Here is a 17,947-nt window from a genome sequence, read left to right as displayed (position 1 = left end):
CTTTGGAAGAACAAGTGCTCTTAACCACTGAGACATTTCTGCAGCCCAAAACTTCCTTAAAAACAAACAAACAAACAAACAAAAAAACCAGACAGTTTCACTGTGTAATCCAAACTGGCACTGAACCCACCTCATAGAGCAGGCTGGGCTAGAACTCCTGAACACTGTGATTAGAGTCGTGTGCTACTCTCAGCTCTTAGAAACTGTTGCAGTGGTTCTCAGTCTATGGCTCCCAAAACCCCTTGTGGCTGCATATCAAATGTTTACATTGTGATTCATAACTGTAGTTCAAAGTAGCAACTAGTGTTGTCCCTGCAACATGAGAAGCTGTATTAAAGGGCTGCATCAGTAGGAAGGCTGAGACCCACCATGTTCAAGACTCCTAGGGCTTACCTCTCTACTTCACAGTGCCCTGCATGGGGTCAGCTTACTGATTTGAGTGGAAAGCATGCTTAAACAGGGCCAGCCCCTCTGCCTGTGCTCACTCTCTGCACTCCCCTTTGCTTGCCTCTCCCAGGCCTGAGCAGCCAAGCAACCTCAGATTTCCGCCTGATGAAGGCAGTAGCTGAAGAGACTCGGCTCAGTCCTGTGGGAAGGCAGCAGCAACTGGCCCGACTCGTGGATGACATCCAGAGGTAGGGGCCACCAGTTGAAATCTCATGTGTCCAGTGTGGGGGCTGAGTGGGTAGCACCGGATGATTCTGATGATCGTCTGTTCCTTTGTTGATAAGAATGTCTAAGCTTGCCAACTCAGAGCGAGGCCCCGTGGGTTTGAAATCCCCAAGTCCAGAGCCCATCGGTACAGCCAAGAGCTCAGCAGTCACAGCTGACAGGATTTGAATAGCTGATATGATTTCTTTATTCAAAACTGTAATGTGTTCCCAATGAAGAAAGGGCTAGTGGCCATATTAAAAAGAGAAATAGAAACTGAAACAGCAATACAATACTCCAGACTCCCAGGACTTCCGGTGAGGGATGCCAGATCCAGACGAGGATTTCAGAGATCTGGATGAACACAGTCTCTAAAATTTCTGTTCTCCTCAGCTCATCTCTGAGGCGCCTCCTGCCTGCACCATGGTTTCCTATGACTTGTAAGGAGAGCTCTTTCTTCTCCCTTCTGCCTTCCTAAAGCTGTGCTGACCAGTATTGTGACCCTGTGTCTCAGCTGAGGGGCACTTGAAATGTGCCTAGTGGCACATTATAAGCTGTTAACATTTTGAAGATGTGAGAATAAAGTAATTTCTTATCACCTCTTAACTCTTAATGAGGCTGCCAGAAGTTTTAAATTCAGTGTGCAATACTTGCCTTTAGATTTCTGTGGCCTCACATTACGGTTAGACGGTTGTTTTCTTTAGAGATGTTTGAGTAATACTAGGTCATCGTGAAAATAGATATAAGCAAACTAAAAAGGAGAAAGGAAAATAGAGAGTAGGCAAATAGGTTAATAATGAATTACCCTATTCCAGGGAATGATAGAAATGTTGCTGATATTTGCAGATTCATAGTCTAATCCCACTCTTCTCAGGAAAACAGCATAGCAGACATATTTTCTAATATCATTCATTTAAGTGTTTTTGTATGATAAATGTACATCTCTATCATACCCCTGGCTTTGTAGCACCCACTCTGTGGGTACAGTTTTTAACATGTCTTGTAGATACTACCTGATATACCTGCATCATATAAAGAGATTCTGTTTGGCCCCTTAAACTGGGCTGTGCGTAAGTCTTCTGACGTATCACCGCCACATGCCTCCTGTTCATCATGTCTGGGCCGATGACGGCCTCACCCGTGGCAGACATCAGAAGCAACTTAGTAATTGCAAGGATCAGTGTGAGGACAGCTGTAGCATAGAAAAGTCCCTGCTGAGGAGAGCGCTGTGAGGGGTTTGTGCTTTCAAGGGAAGGGGGCGGGGCTTTTCACAGGACTCACCAGCATCCTCTGGGCTGCTGGCTGATACAGTCTTGGCAGCTCTGGAGGAAATGGAGTGATGTGAACAGGTTCACTGGCGTCACGGAGCTCACAGCTCAGTGAAAGTACACCATGTCGTGATCCCTCAAGCTAAACCATAAGCTGATCAAAGCCTCCTATGTCACAAATACAGAGATTTATAGAAACATTAAGGATGCTCAGTTGATAAGACTAGCCTTCTCAGCGCTCCTCTCTGGGTATATCCTTTGGATTTTCTGAAGCTAAATTTTGTGTGTGTTAAAAATGTTTATTCATGGGCTGGTGAGATGGCTCAGTGGGTAAGAGCACCTGACTGCTCTTCTGAAGGTTGGAAGTTCAAATCCCAGCAACCACATGGTGGTTCACAACCACCCGTAATGAGATCTGATGCCCTCTTCTGGTGCATCTGAAGACAGCTACAGTGTATTACATGTAAAAAATAAATAAATCTTTAAAAAAATGTTTATTCATTAACACTTTCGTACATGTGAAATATATACATGTATAATGCACTTTGACCATAGTCCCTGTGTCGTCCTTGCCTCTCCCACAGAACCTTACCTTCTTCTCAAGAAGTTCTCCCTCATACTTCCTTGCCTTTGTGGGCCCCAGAGCCAGGAGAACTTAGCAGTGCTACACCACTGAGCACTGTGATTCCCTTTGCCCAGCAGCTGTTAACTGCCCTGAGCCTCTCCCCGGGAATCCCTCTGCCCCACCTCAAGCCTCCCTCCTTCCTGTTCTTGGTGGGGACAATGATTGACATAATTCTTTTGAGCTGCCCAAAATAGATATAATTATTTTACATATATCATGATAAATAGGAGACCATCATTCGATAATTCAGCAAGTCACTATTACGTCTTTGATATTTAAAAACCTTTAGAAGATATACACTTCAGTGATTGTAAATGACTCTGTTGACAGGAACCCAGTGGCTCGGTTTGAGCTTGAGACCTGGGGATTGCATTTTGGAAGCCAGCTATCCCTGACTGGCCGGGTTGTTCCCTCTGAAAAAATCCTGCTGCAGGACCACACAGTGAGTAGTCATTCTCTTCATTTGCAAGTGTGTGCTTGACTTTGTGTACATATGTTCACTCTCCTAAGGTGATGGGGCTTGCTGCACATGAGTGCGCATGCTCATGTGTGTGTGTGCGCGCGAGCACGCTCATGCCCCGACTTTGTCCTAAGACTACAAGTTTCTTTTGATTTTTCCTCTTTGGTTTCAGTTTGGTATCTTTGTGTGGACTTAGCAGCATCTGGTGGGCATGGTTTAGGTCTGTACGTAATTGGTATTGTAAACCATTGCAAGTCACACAGGGCTGCCTATGACCAGCTGTCACTCTTACTTTAAGCAACTGAAAACAAGCAATCAAGGAAGCATGGTCACCCACATAAATTCTGGTAGAGAGTGACTTTAATAGCTAACATTGGCCAGCTTTACCCAAAAGGTAAGGGATTCGTACAGATCTCACACAGTGTTGGCTGTAAGCTGACACATAAAGAGACGAATTACCCTCCATCCAGGCTTTGGTGGAAGAAATGAAACAGGTACCAGACGGAGAGGCCACTTGACTGCAGCCTCTCAACCCCTTTTTCCCAGGAAGCCAGTGTGTTCTGTGAAGAGGGACAAAGGCCCAGCTGTCTTTCAGTTGCTCTGTTGTGACAAATGGTCTAAACTGCTCTCTGAATACCCTTGCTCAGTCCTTTCGTGATCATCTTTCTCTCAGTGTCAACCTGCATTTGCTGCTGACTGGTCCAAAGATATGCGATCTTGCAAAGTTTTGAGTTCTCAGCCTTTGAATAGATGGTTGATCGTGTGCTGTAACAGGGCTGAGCACTTGATTGAAGCCTTTCTGAGCTGTCTGAGGAGAGTTGGAGGTGCCATGGGATTTAATGTGAGCTACCCTAAAATGTGAGTGTACAGTCAATTTTTTCCATCTGTTAGCTTGGCTTGAAAGTTGGAAGTGACGCCTGGTATATTTATCAAGCATTTATTTTACTAATGTTTCTCTTTTAAAGATTTCTTTTATAAATGATGTCTGTGTCCATGTATCTGTGTAGGTTTAGGCACACAAGTGGAAGTGGCCACAGGAGGCAGAGTTGTCAGCCTCCAGAGCTGGAGTTGAGAGTGGATTTGAATTATTTGGTGAGAGCGCTAGGAAATGAATCTCAGTCCTCTGCAAGAAACATACAACTTCTGACCCATCTCTTTAGACCATTAGTATTATTTCTTGAAATGTCAGAAATAGTCACAAGAAGTTAGATTTTATATTTATTAAATTGCTTTATAAAACTAAAATATAGGGGCTGGAGACAACTCAGCAGAACACTGGCTGCTTGTCCAGAGGACCAGGTTCAATTCCTAGTACCCACATGGCAGCTCACAATTCTATGTAACTCAAGTCCAGGGCATCTGATGGGTTTTTTTCTTGACTCTTAAGGTACCTGGCACATGAGTGGTACCCAGACATGTACATGCAAGCAAAATACTCATATACAGAAAACAAAAATAAGTAAATCATTAAGAACCCTGGAATACATTCTATTTTATCTTTGTAAAGTTGGTTTTGTAGTGTCTAGGGAAGTCTCTGTCTCATGGAGTCTTTCAAGTCAGTTGGGTATACATCCTGAAGAAGTCTATGTGGTGCCTCCTCTACTGTTAACCTTCCAGGCCAGTTATTATAAAACTGAATAGCAAACATGATATTAAAAAGTAAACATTAGCTGGGCAGTGGTGGTGCATGCCTTTAATCCCAGCACTTGGGAGGCAGAGACAGACGGATTTCTGAGTTCGAGGCCAGCCTGGTCTACAGAGTGAGTTCCAGAACAGCCAGGGCTATACAGAGAAACCCTGTCTCGAAAAACCAAAAACAAACAAACAAACAAACAAACACATATTTTAAAAAGTAAAAATAAAAAAAATTAAAAAGTAAACATTGCATAAATTCCTGACTTGATAGATTCTAGGCTCTCGAAAGTTACAGTAAGGTTAGTGTTAAGGTAGCTTTCTGACAACCAACCAACCAAAAACCAAAACCAAGGCCAGCCTTCCGTGCTTTGAGCATTCTGGAGTAACTGCTGTGCATCAAATACTCGGTTGGCTGCCAGAAATGAAGACGCTACAGACTCACTAAGGGCTGTGTGTGTCCAGACACGCTCAAGTTCGAAACGGAACAGCATTTTACCTGAATTGACCACATCTCACTTGGACTAGACGTACTTGGAAGCAGACAGTAGCTAATTAATTATGTCAGCAGCACATCTACTGTCCAGAGCTCCTCCCAAAGCCTTATTTACATCATATTTAGAATTCTCCTCTTATCACTGAATCTGCTGACAAATTCTCTGTAGTTTCCGTACTCGAGTTTCTCTAAGCTTGGAGTTAATACAGCAGGAAGAGAATTATAACTATAATGATGGTAGAAGTTAATCCAGCAGACCTGAGCTGGGAGTGCAGTCTTTGCCTGTCACGGGCTCAAGAGCCATCCTGTGTCCGTATGTCTCTGGACTTTTTGTTTTATTTTGTTTTGTTTTGTTTTGTTTTGTTTTTTAATGAAAGCCATGTTTTATTTCACTCTGTCTCATCTATGAAGTATCCATTTGCCTGCTAGATTTACAGACCTGGCCTCTCTCTTCTAAAATGTTTGCCTGGTGGTGTGTCTGAGCTGGAGTGAGAGGTTTGCTTTGGAGAAGCCAGAACTACAGAATTATCAATGCAGTGCTCCCAGGCCTTCAGGGGGCTGTGAGACGAGGCGGGGAGCCCTGCCACCTGCTGAGCAACTGTATTTAAAAAGGCAATGACTAAGACCCTTCCTGCTTCTCTCTCCCTCTCCCCACCTCATGTGGTGGTGGTGGCTGCAAAAAGCTGCAGATAATTTTATTTCATGTGTAGAGACTAGATTGGCAAGTGCCTGTATGTAGGAATCCTTTCTGTAGCCTCTAGCCCTGATATCATTATTTAATTGACAAATAGCTGTTGACTGATTGGCTGATTACAGTTAAATAGGACAGGCTCCAAACAAGTTGTCCCTACAGAAGAGCAAACACCACCCCTTTTGTGATTCAAAGATTAGTTAAAACCTCGCGTATTAATTAATGATTCCCAAAGCATTTTGGAAAACTCAGGCCTGCTTCCGACATCTGAAATTATGGGCTTCTAATTTCAGAAGTTCACTTTTGACCCATTTTTGAATAGCAAATCAATTAACTGAGGGGATTTGGTACAACTGAGAACATTTCTATTTTTACTAATGTTTACATGCTAACCGGCCAGTTATGGAATATTTGGCACATCGTGCCTTGGAGAAATGCATTAGATGTGAGAGGCTCTTGTTTCTCTCTAAGGATTTTTTTTTTCCCGTAAAATGGCTGGTCTGTTTAAGGGCCTCTGTCCTTTACCTAACACCCTATGACTGATTGAGTGCACTAAAAAGACAATAAAATCATCTTCCCACGCAGCATAAAAGTGGACGAGACCCCAGCAGCGTTCCTTCGAGCCATCCAGGTGCACGGCGACCCTGATGTTCAGTTGGTAAGTGTGGGATGCGTTCTGGGTTTTAGATTATAATTTTTATATTTCCTTTATGTCTGACGTCTTAAAAAAGAGGGTTCTGAGCATATTGTCTGTCTTAGTCAGGGTTCCTATTGCTGTGATGAACACCATGAACAAAGCAACCCATGGAGGAAAGGGCTCTTTTGGCTTATACAGCTACCAGAAAGCTTGGTACTTACAATAAGAATGTGTATTTTACTCATCTACCAGGCGTGGACCCCAGAGCTGAGCCATGCAGCTGCTCACATGCCTGCTCAGCCCCCCTGAAGACCACTGCAGTCATCTCTGTCTGTTACAGGCCGACAGTCAGTCAGACTGCAGACTCCCTCTCTTTCCCTTATGGAGATACTTTCCCTGCACACACACACACACACACACACACACACACACACACACACACACTAGCTAAAGGATATACTTTCACAGCTCTGTTCATCACTGAAGGAAGCCAGGGCAGGAACTCACGCATGGCAGGAACCTGGACTCCGGAGCTGATGATGCAGGCTTACTCAGCCACAGTGGGCTGGGCCTGCCTGCTACCATCAAGCACTGATTAAGAAAATTCCCTAAGACTCTCTCCAGCCCCATCATATGAAGGTGTTCTCTAAACTGAGGTTCTTTCTCGTCAGATGACTTTAGCTAAATTGGCCTAAAACCAGCCAGCACAATGTCTGATGTTTTCAGATTGCTGTGTTCTTCCCCCAAAATACTCAGTAAAGTATAAATTCCAGTATTATTATCAATATTTGATTTTCTTAATTCTAACAACTTTTAAATAACTTGCTACTTGCTTTCTCAAGCCTTATTTGTGTCTATAGATTGTATAACTTGCTGGAGTCATCTTTTACATATGATTTAAGAGAAACAGACTCCCATCTCTTCCAGTAGTGTTAGAGTACTTGAGGTCTTCACAGTAGTTCAGAAGATTCTTGCAGGCTCCTAGGTCTCAGGTGGCATTGGCTCCAACATCCCCTGAGTTCATGCCACCTGCTGTAGGTTTCATCTTTGGCAGCTGCCGTTTTTTCCTGCATAGTGTGATTATGTCGTGCATCTGCAGTCACCTAATTTCCCAGAGCAGTGTGTGTGCCACTTCGTGTGGCTGCTTGCCTGAATGGTGTGTGTGTGTACTCGTGTACTCATTTGTGTGTGGTATATGTGCATGTCTACATGTTTGCTGTATGTGTGCATGCTCATGTGTTCATTTGTATGCATGTATTTGCCTACATGCATACCTGTGTGTGTGTATGTGTGCCGGTACATATGTGTTTCATGTGCCCATTTGCCTGAATGTGTGTTTGTTTATGTATAAGTGTGTGGATGCATGAATGTGTGTGTGTCCCCAGTTATGCTTTGCATGTACAGCTGGAGACTAGAGCCTAAGCATGATTTCATCACACCCCAGAAAAGTTAAGGTTGGCATTCCTGCTACCAGAGAGCTTTCTACTTAAAATAAAAATGAGTATAGTCCTTATCTACCAGGTCTGGGCCCACAGCTGCTAAGCCATGCAATCACTCACATGCCTGCTCAGTTCCCCCTGCAGACCACTGTAGTCATCTCTGTTACAATCAGACAGACAGACAACACTCTCTCTCTCTCTCTCTCTCTCTCTCTCTCTCTCTCTCTCTCTCTCTCATGGGTATTACATTAAATGAAAAGAATTCTCACTCCAAGGACATTAAATTTAATCAAAACAAAACTGTAAGGAAAAGTACAAGCATGTACAAGCATGTTCTTTCCCAGAACCCAGAGTTCCAGACATGCACTGTCACTTTTTGGAACCCTTTGAGGGTACGTTTCAGGGTACCCATTACTCTTGACTGCTCTTGATGCGAATGCCCTAAAAACCAGGCCACTCTACTACAGAACCACAGGGTGGCCAGCTAACCATGAGAGAAAGAGCGAGCAAGAAGGGGATTTGGGGAGCCTAATGGCAGTTCAGGAGAGGGATGAGAGGAATCATGGGTGTGTCCGTGCAGCTTGAACACTTATACAGCTGACTTTCCAGGGACTCTGACGGAGCAAAACAGCACTGTAAGTAATCAGTGGCCTCAAGGCCACATAAGGGAACCACTACCATGTTTACTTTTGCTTCTTGGGAGCATGGGACTGGCAATGTTTAGCGAATCCATGCATCCTGATGTTTGGAGATGCCACACCTTCGTGTTGTCCATGAGCTATTCACACATGTAAGGAGCTGGACCTGATTGATCTTCTGTTGTTGTCTTGCATTAGGTGATGTGCATTCTGCCTTCTAATCAGAAGAACTATTACGACTCCATTAAAAAGTATTTGAGCTCTGACTGCCCAGTGCCAAGCCAGTGTGTGCTGACCCGGACCTTGAATAAGCAGGGAATGATGCTGAGTGTGGCCACCAAGATTGCCATGCAGATGACCTGCAAACTTGGCGGAGAGCTGTGGGCTGTGGAGATTCCAGTGAGGACTATTTCTTTCTCATGACCAGTCAGTTTCCAGACACAATTCGACATAGCATCTTGTGATCCCAGTTGCCCTTGAGCACTTTGGGAGGGGGCTTCTCAGATCCCTTGAAGATGTGATGCCTAAATCTTTTGACACTCAGTTTCCTTATATAACTAACTTATATAATTAATTAACTGCATGCTTCCAGTCAGCTCCAGATTGCTTCTAGCTGCTAGCATGGAGAGCACTTGAACCTGTAACCTTCTGGGGCTCACTGTTTCTGATGTGTGTGGTCCCCCCCCCCACACACACACACCCAGGGTTGTAACATCATACAAACCTTTGCAGAGAAATTCCAAAAGATGGTGAGGCACACCCTCTCCTCTCAAGGAGGTTCTGCTTAGCTACTAAAAGACTTCATGCAAGATACTCTTGGGTGTCATAGACCCAGGAGGGGCCTGATTTGGGTTTTCCTGGCTGCCATTTTAAGCCCTGTCCCATGGCCTCTACCCTTGTCTGTGCAGCAGAGTATGCATTTTCAGGGGAACCACGGCCCAGCTGTGGTGAGGACTCACCAGATGCCACCTTGGGAGGAAGTGAGGTGGCTGGGCTGCCTGTTGCTCGTCCCTCTTCATCCACGGCAACTGTGAAAAGCAGGCATGGTTCATCCTTAGGTCCTTCTGACGGGGCAGAGGGTAAAGGGATTGGCTGCCTCCTTTGCCACCTCTGCCCCTTGACCAGCCCTGGGGTCAATCAGGCTTTCACTGAAGATCTATCATAATCTTCCTTGTCTTTCAGTCTTTGGTTTCTTTCGGTTTCTTAATCACCTGTCCCATCTGGAACTCCATTTGTTTGTCACACAGCTTACTTTGAAAATGTGGTAACTGGAGAGGTTCTAAAATGTCCTTGTTAGGGAGAAATAAGCTCATTCCATTTAACCACAATTAACTTGATTTAACAGTTGAAGTCCCTGATGGTCGTGGGTATTGATATCTGCAGAGATGCCCTCAACAAGAATGTGGTGGTCGTTGGGTTTGTAGCCAGCATTAATTCCAGGATCACCAGGTACTTTAAATGCTCTTAACTCTCCTAAACTTAACCTCTCAGGCCTACCTGTGTGGATGTGTGGTCAGGGATGACACCTTTGGACTGGATAACGCATTGGGCTTGTCCCTGGAGAATACCAATTCTTCCCATCTTAGCAGACATCTGTGGTCTATAGCTCTTCATCTAAGGATGAGGCATGAAATTCTCAAAAAATACGTATAAGTGTTAAAGACTTATTATTAGAACATGCCTTAAAGTTTAAAGTTAAAGTATTAATAGTATAGACAGTGAGTTTCATTATATTTTCAAACATACAAGAATTAGTTTGATCAGCCCACTCCATTATTATTCTGTTACACTTTAAAAACATTTTATTATTGATATATATATTTTTATGGATATACATGTGCCATGGTGTGTGTGTGTGTGTGTGTGTGTGTGTGTGTGTGTGATGTCAGGAGACAGCTTGCAGTAGAAGTTGCTTCTCTCCTTGGCTCCTGGGATTAGACTCAGGATGTCAGGTTGGTGTCAGGTTCCTTCTGAGCATCCAACCTGCTCCCCACCAGATTTTTAAGTATATTTTAAAGAACATACTGACATGCTCTTCACATACATACATACATACATACATACATACATACATACATACATACCAAACTGTATTACTTGCTTACATTTTGAACATCAGCTGTTAAATTCGTGAATTACATATTACAATGTGATTGGCACTACTGAAGTAAAAGGCGGCCTCAGTTTAGAACCATTTTCACACATCCACTGGGGTGAGTTGTTATTTGTCTTCCAGCCACATCCCTGGCTCACGAACACATGGATTCTTGTGCATGTTTTTATGTTCTAAGTGTCTGTGAGGAGCACGCTGTGAATTAGGCACCTGCATATATTATGTAAGGCACCTTAGCTTTAAAGCAGTACTTGCAGTACCTGGTCTGCTTTTGCAGCCAAAGCACAGTTGTTTAATTTAGCTACAAGTTCCATAGTTAGGGGAGAGTGGCAGTTCCTATTTCATAAGGCATTTGTGGGGGTTATGTCAGATCAGTGCTCCAAACATTGCAAGCTGAGGTGAATACCTCAGCACATCCAGTTATCTTTCTTGTCAACTTTTGCAGATGCTTAAGGTGGGGAGTATGGCAAGCCTATAAGATGGAGATAAACTAGAAATGCCTTGAACAGGTTCCTGGCTCTTGTTAAATTGTTCTCTTAGAATTGCTTCAAGATTTGTAATTAAATAATATATTTTGAGGCCATAGCAGCTACTTGGAAAATGTTTGTTCCCTGGTCTCAGGCATTTGATTTTCTCCATTAATCTAGTGTTAGTTTGTATCCACACTTTTAAGATACAGGAAGAGTAAACATGGTGTTTGCATGGGCACAGCCCACACTGTTACAAATATGAGATCATTTGTCAACTGGATCTTAGAAGGCGCCTGTTCCACCATCTCCATGTCTCTTAAGGCTTCTGACTTGTCAAAAGCATTTGCAGTTGTGTTACTGTAACTGCAGACAGTCAGGGAACTGTGACAATGGTGGCAAAATGTGTAAGTCACTTCCTGTTGCTGTGACACACCTGAGAACAACTCTTCAAGGAAGACTGACTTGGTTTACAATTGCGGAGGTATCAGGCAGTGGTCGCTTGGCTCCACTGCTGTGGGCCTGAGACAGCTGCTCACCTTGAGCCAGCCAGGAGATAGAAATATAGAGATGCATGAGGGGGTGTCAAGAGAGAAAGACACAGTCTTCAAAGGTATGCCCCCGGTGCCCTGCATCCAGCAAAGCCTCCTTCCTCAGTGTATGCTCAGCTAGGAGTTCAACTTAGTTTTGTGGATTCATCTGATGCAGTTGGCACCCTGGGTGATACACCCGCTTCTCCATAGCCCCACAAGCTGAAGAGAAGGCCTCTAACATAAGCCCATTTGAGGGGACCCTTCATATCCATGTCCTAACACATACTAAGTCCCAGCTCCCATTTCCCATGTACCTTCAATTAACAACTATCAAGATTACTTTTCAAGTCCTGACAGCTTAATAGTGTTGAGATGGTGATCCTGGAAGAGTCACCTCTAGGACTGGGTTAGAACATTTTGCAAGCAAATCTGTTAAACTAACATATTCTCTTGCAATCGAGACATGAGCTTGTATTAGCTCTCACTGTGTACCAGGTAGCATTCCACAAATATTGCACTGTGTTATTGACATACTAACTACTGTCCTTTAAACCTTCCTGGTGCACATAGAGAAGTTCAAGTTTGGGTTTGAGGCAAGGCCATCTAGCTGTTGGCTTTCCTGGTCAGAGTGTGAGTCTAGATGGCAACACTGAAGGAGGGAAGAGGACCCATTAGCATGACTGTAGCAGACAACAGAGTCAGGAGCCCTGGCCTTTGCTGCTGCATCTGTCTCAAACTTAGTGGATGTGTTTGTAGCAGGCATCTGGAAGTTAATTCTCACTTGTGTGTTCTGTTTATTTCAGGTGGTTTTCCCGCTGTGTCCTTCAGAGAACAGCCACTGATATTGCAGACTGCCTCAAAGTCTGCATGACTGGTATGTAATGGAGTGGGCTCTGGGGACTCCTCCACACCCCAAACCCACAGACCCGTGGGAGCAAACACTCAAACCTGGCAGCTCTCACCCAGGCAGAGATTTGCACATCTGTGTGCTGCCTGACAGACTGCGTAGCATTTATGTCGCTGTGTGTGCTGAACACAAAGTCAAGAGGAGAGCAAGTGTGTGGCCACCCAGGTGGCCCTAGCAAGCAGTGTGGCGAAAGGAAGCCTGCCCTGGAGAAGGGAGGCTAATGACAGAGCAAGCAGCAGTGAATGCGCACATGGAAGACCAGCCTTTCACCCCGAGGACAGGGATGTGGGAAGAGAAGACGGGGAGAGAGGAAATGACACAGGCCTCCTCTTCACGGCCCCAGCCTGCTTTGGCTTTATCATGTGATCCACGTTCATGTCTTTCCCTCTCCCAGTCTGCAAGCCTGAGGAGTTGAGATATTTTTTTAAGTGAATTTGATGACCCTTGGTGGCTGCACTCATAGAAGCACGATTATCTTCTGTCAAGCCAAGTTCCCTAGGCAGTAAACTCTCCTGAAATAAACTATGCAGTGTAGACACAAAAAGGATCTTATCATTTTCCCTCCATCTGAAAACCTGGCCAATGTTTAGTCGTTCCTGCTGAAAGTCTCTCTCATGGGGGAATTGCTGTCTGGTGCCTATTTGGAGGCGGTTTATAGTTCGAGTGGGTGGAAGTGTTTTCAGACTCCATCCCATCTGTGAGAATTAGACTGTTTTGAGAGGAACGCAGGAGCCATTTTCTCATGTTTGCATATTTATTCTCATTAGGGAAGAAAATGAGACAAACACAGCCAGTCTGGTCTTGAGCAGATTCAAAGACTTGAATTAGTGTTAATTAGGTTTTAGGCATTTGTCTATTGCATGAATTAAATTTTGATTTGTTACTCAATTTTGGCTAAAGAAATGTGTTAAAGACTATATTATGCCACAGAAACCCTGTGACTGCTCAAGTAGCAGACATGAAGGATTGGTCCTAGTTAGCCCTTTTTCTATTGCTGTAGATACAACCCAAACTAAGTCTTAACATTTTACTGTGCTCTGAAATAGCAAAGTTACTTAATCGTGAAAACCATGGAAATATTATTTTTGGAGGCCCTGGACCGATGCCTCTTTTCTCACTAACATCACATTCTCCAGGTGCTCTCAGCAAGTGGTACAGGCACAACCATGATTTGCCGGCACGGATAGTCGTGTACCGGGACGGTGTAGGCAATGGCCAGCTAAAGACAGTTTTGGAATATGAAGTCCCACAGCTACTGAAAAGTGTAACAGAGTGTGGTTCGGATGCCAGGTACTGTGTTCCCTCTCTTTCTCTGACATTTGTGTGATAACGTACATATGTGATCCTGCATGTATGGTTTGTGGACAAGAGCCTTCATTTTTCAGACAGTGAAGTTTTGCTGTGTTTCCATGTCATGCCCAGCTTGGATGGGTTTTCCTGATGTTAGAGTGTAGTTCAGATAGTCTAATAAAGATACCCTAATGCTGTAAGGTTTGGGAGCCTTGAGTAGGGCATGTTGAGGGAGGCAGGCATCTTTCTGAGCTAGCAGAGGCCAGAATATCAAAGGCACTGTATACATATTAATGCTCCCCTGGGATGTGGAGCCGTGATTTAAAAGTTGAGTTCCAGACAGAGCCTCTGGTTAAAGTCACTGGGTCACAAATAAGGTTATGAACACAGGTGGGGAGCCTCACTGCCATTCACTGAGCGCTGTGGTCACTTGTGTTCCATGGGTAACTTTCTCCAGTGATTGTGTGGAGGGCGAGATGCAAGGGAAATCCTAGAATGGGAAAATGAGTAAAGACTGTACTCTCAGCTGGTGTCTTCAATTCTTAGGGATGATCTGGGGCTAGAGAGGTGGTACAGCGGTTAGGGGCATTGGCTCCTCTCCCAGAGGGTCTGAGTTCAATTCCCAGCAACCACCTGGTATCTCATGACCATCTGTGATGGGATGGGATCAGATGCCCTCTCTGGCATGCAGGCATACATGCAGATAGAGCACTCAATATAAATGAACAAATAAATAAACAAATAAATAAACAAACAAATTATTTACTTACTTAAGAAAAATTCTTAGAGATCATCTTATTCCCAGACAGTGCAGATCTGTTTCTGAACATGCTCACATTGCGATCAACCAAAGCTCAGGCCACCAGCCACAGAGGGATGGTCTTGTCCTCGGGCTGCTCCTGGTACAGAGGTGGGAAAGCCAGCTACTTGTAGTTGTAACTAAGCTGGTAGTGGGAAATCTGTTTGCTCCTCACCAGACCTCTGGTGACTGTATCTCAGTTGAACGATTAAAACTAAAAATGATGTCACCGGAGGAGGTGGGCGAAGCCAGCAGTGACAATCTAAGGAGCTAACATTTCAGTTTTAGTGAAGGAGACATCCGTAACTGAGTTGTCACTGGCTTCTAGGGAGAATGGTTTTCTGTACACCGTAAGAGAATGTTCTTTCAGTGAGTTAGCACCTGGGCAGTCAGCATCTGGTCTGTTTTTCCTTCCCTCCCTCCATTCACCCATCTGTCCATCCGTCCGTCCACTCATCCATCCTTCCACTTGTCTGTCTGAGCATGGGTGCCTCAGTGAAGGTGGCCGGGGTGACTGTTGCTAACGCAAGGGAAGTCTCCTGCAGAGGAGAGTCTGGAAGATCTTCCCTTAAGATTCAGTTGAAAATCTGGGCGGTACAGGCCTGCAGTTCCAGCCTGGGCAACTTAGTGAGACCTTGCTTCAATATAGCAGCAGCAGAGCACTTGGCTAACATGCGCGAGACCCTGCGATCCAGCCCCAGTTCTGCAAGAAAAGGCAATCAAAGTAGCATCATTCTTCTTTCCTATTAACATTCCATAAACTAGGCAGATAGCATAGTTCACCCTTGTTACACATCCAAATAGACCTCAATTAAAATAACTATATCTGTCAAGAGGAGGAGGATTCATGGGTGATTTTTTTCTGTGTTTTGCAGTATTTATAGCATGGTTTTCTATCTATTTTTTAGCCTGATCAAGTAACAATTAACCAAACAAAAAAAGTGAGCTGTTTGGCTCACTCCTGCCGTTTTGGTTGCAGGAGCTGCAGACTGTCCGTAGTTGTGGTCAGGAAGAGATGTCTACTGCGCCTCTTTGCTTCGACTGGCCACACTGTGCAGAACCCCCCACTCGGCACTGTTGTGGACTCAGAAGCAACACGTCCGGAGTGGCAAGTGTCCCTGGAAAACTGTGTGTGTGTGTGTGTGTGTGTGTGTGTGTGTATGTGTTTGTGTATATGTATGTGTATGTATATGTGTGTCTGTGTGTGTATGTATGTGTGTGCATGTTTGTGGGTATGTATGCATGTGCAAATATGTGCTCATGTAGAAACCAGAGTTTGATACTGAATGTCTTCCTGCTTGCTTTCTACCTTTGGCTGCCTTCCCAGTGTTTAGATTGATTACAGGCACACAATCATGCCCCGGTTTGTTTGTATTGACATGAGTGGCAGGAGATCCTGCTCAGGTCTTCAAGTTCACACAGAGGGTGTTTCACACTGAGCGATCTCCCGGAAAGATGGATTCTCACACGCACCCCTTGTGCATCGTTTCAGTTGGGCCTTGTTTTGTGACTCCTTCTCTCCACCCTTCCCTGTTCCTCTGCAGGTATGACTTCTACCTGATCAGCCAGACTGCTAACCGTGGGACTGTTAGTCCCACCCACTACAACGTCATCTATGATGACAATGCCTTGAAGCCGGACCACATGCAGCGACTGACCTTCAAACTGTGCCATCTCTACTACAACTGGCAGGTGAGGAGGAGGAGCGTCTTAGTGAGGCGGGTGTGACGTCACCACCTGGGCTTGCTGTGCACTCCTAGTGTCACAGAAGGGAGTGGGTACACGATTCCTTAAATCCGTGGTAGGAGGAGCCCTCTCTGCCAACTAAATAAAACCGCAGGGAGCGTATCAACAGGCCCAGGTCCAGTCTCCAGAGGACTTGAGGATACAAGATGGAGGGTAACATACTAGGAGAGATGGAAGCCAGCAGGGCGAGCCTGGTGAGGGTAAGAGGTGTAGGCCTGCCTCTGTTCCTTTCCTCAGGCAAGAGCCCAAGGCCCAGGTTAGCTCTGAGCTCCACTGGGACATCAGACCACAGGCAGTGTAGGGTAGGCCTGTATGCAGTGTCTCCCAGCTTACACACAGTGAAGAGACAGACACACCCCCAGCCCATTTTGCCAGTGAGCTTGTGTTTCCAATGGACCTGCCTCCCTCCTTTGGTGGTTGGGTTTAGTCACTGTGGAGGCCAAATGCATTATCTCTGCAATGTTACCTTTCTTTCCCTCCCCAGGGCTTAATCAGTGTCCCCGCGCCATGCCAGTATGCACACAAGCTGACCTTCCTGGTGGCACAAAGTGTCCACAAGGAACCAAGTCTGGAATTAGCCAATAATCTCTTCTACCTCTGACAAGTGAGCCAGAGGACGGCTGGGAAAGCAGTGGCTCTGCATTGTTCAGATCTGCCTAACGCCCAGGCGCGAACTGCTTAAGGGGCTTGAGCCTAATTTTAAGTATTGAGAAGGTTTTTTTTTTTTTAAAAAAAAAAAAGCCTCATCTGAAACAGTGCAGAACAAACCTATGGGGATTTTTGTTTCACTTGTGTCTAAAACCAACAATGACAAACAAACAGAACCCACAGAGTGATGGGTTTTCTTGTGGCTTTGTCATGTGTCATTTTACTTTGGCCTGGCTCAGCCTCGTATTTCTTTCCTTTTTTTTTTTAATTCAGAGCTTGAGGTGAAGTCTCATGTGGTATTTGGGGTATATCATCACAGCTAACTGGATTCTAAAGCAATATTTGTGTGGTATTTTGATGGTACCTGGTGGGGTTTAACTTCAGGAAATTATCAGAGTTTTTCTAAACATTGTAGAGCATTTTGTAGAGTGGGTTAAGTAAATATTGAAAATAAAGAAAATCTGAGCATCACATATGTGTTTCTTGTGACTTAAATTTGAAGTTGAGTGAAGTGAGCCTTGGGTTATTTAAGGAGCTGTGTCACAGACAGAACTCAATGCCTGGTCCTGTGACTGGCTCTCCTTTCCTCCAGCAGAGGTGCCCAGCCTTGCTTCCCACTCGCAGGGAAGACAGACACCACAGGAAGAGGACCTGGGAAGGTCCTGCATCCTGCTCACACAAGAACACCTGTGCTTGTACACTTGGCCTCCCCCACTGTCACCAATACTCACTCTGTGCCCTGTGCACCAGAGCCACCCCCACCAGCCCCTTCAGGGGGCTTCTCTGTCCTCTTTCCAGAGCACCAGTTTTTCCTCACTGACCAACTGACATTATAAACAGGTTATTCTCCAGTGTGTCCTTAAAAAGAAACCATCTAGGGGTTGGAGAGATGGCTCAGCGGTTAAGA

The 17,947-nt window shown here is 44.9% G+C and overlaps 1 protein-coding gene across 3 annotated transcripts in view; it reads left to right on the top strand.

Moving 5' to 3' along the window:
* Piwil4 (piwi like RNA-mediated gene silencing 4) overlaps window positions 1–16,993 on the top strand; it is a 39,975-nt gene extending 22,982 nt beyond the window's left edge. For 2 of the 3 annotated variants that reach the window (XM_029482018.1, XM_029482020.1), the window contains 11 exons: window positions 518–635; window positions 2,875–2,986; window positions 3,678–3,862; window positions 6,409–6,481; window positions 8,736–8,936; window positions 9,883–9,986; window positions 12,454–12,524; window positions 13,694–13,847; window positions 15,626–15,754; window positions 16,191–16,338; window positions 16,877–16,993. In XM_029482018.1, coding sequence (XP_029337878.1) covers window positions 518–635; window positions 2,875–2,986; window positions 3,678–3,862; window positions 6,409–6,481; window positions 8,736–8,936; window positions 9,883–9,986; window positions 12,454–12,524; window positions 13,694–13,847; window positions 15,626–15,754; window positions 16,191–16,338; window positions 16,877–16,993 — 1,412 coding nt within the window. The remainder of the gene's footprint in view (window positions 1–517; window positions 636–2,874; window positions 2,987–3,677; window positions 3,863–6,408; window positions 6,482–8,735; window positions 8,937–9,882; window positions 9,987–12,453; window positions 12,525–13,693; window positions 13,848–15,625; window positions 15,755–16,190; window positions 16,339–16,876) is intronic. The other variant, XM_029482019.1, reaches the window with a different exon arrangement.
* Window positions 16,994–17,947: the final 954 nt, after the last annotated feature.

Source organism: Mus caroli, unplaced genomic scaffold (genome assembly GCF_978045245.1).
Source record: "Mus caroli unplaced genomic scaffold, Mus_caroli_1 scaffold_11, whole genome shotgun sequence".
In the NCBI taxonomy this organism is placed as follows: Eukaryota; Metazoa; Chordata; class Mammalia; order Rodentia; family Muridae; genus Mus; species Mus caroli.
Note: the sequence above shows the minus strand (reverse complement) of the source record. Positions and strands in the feature narration are given on the sequence as shown.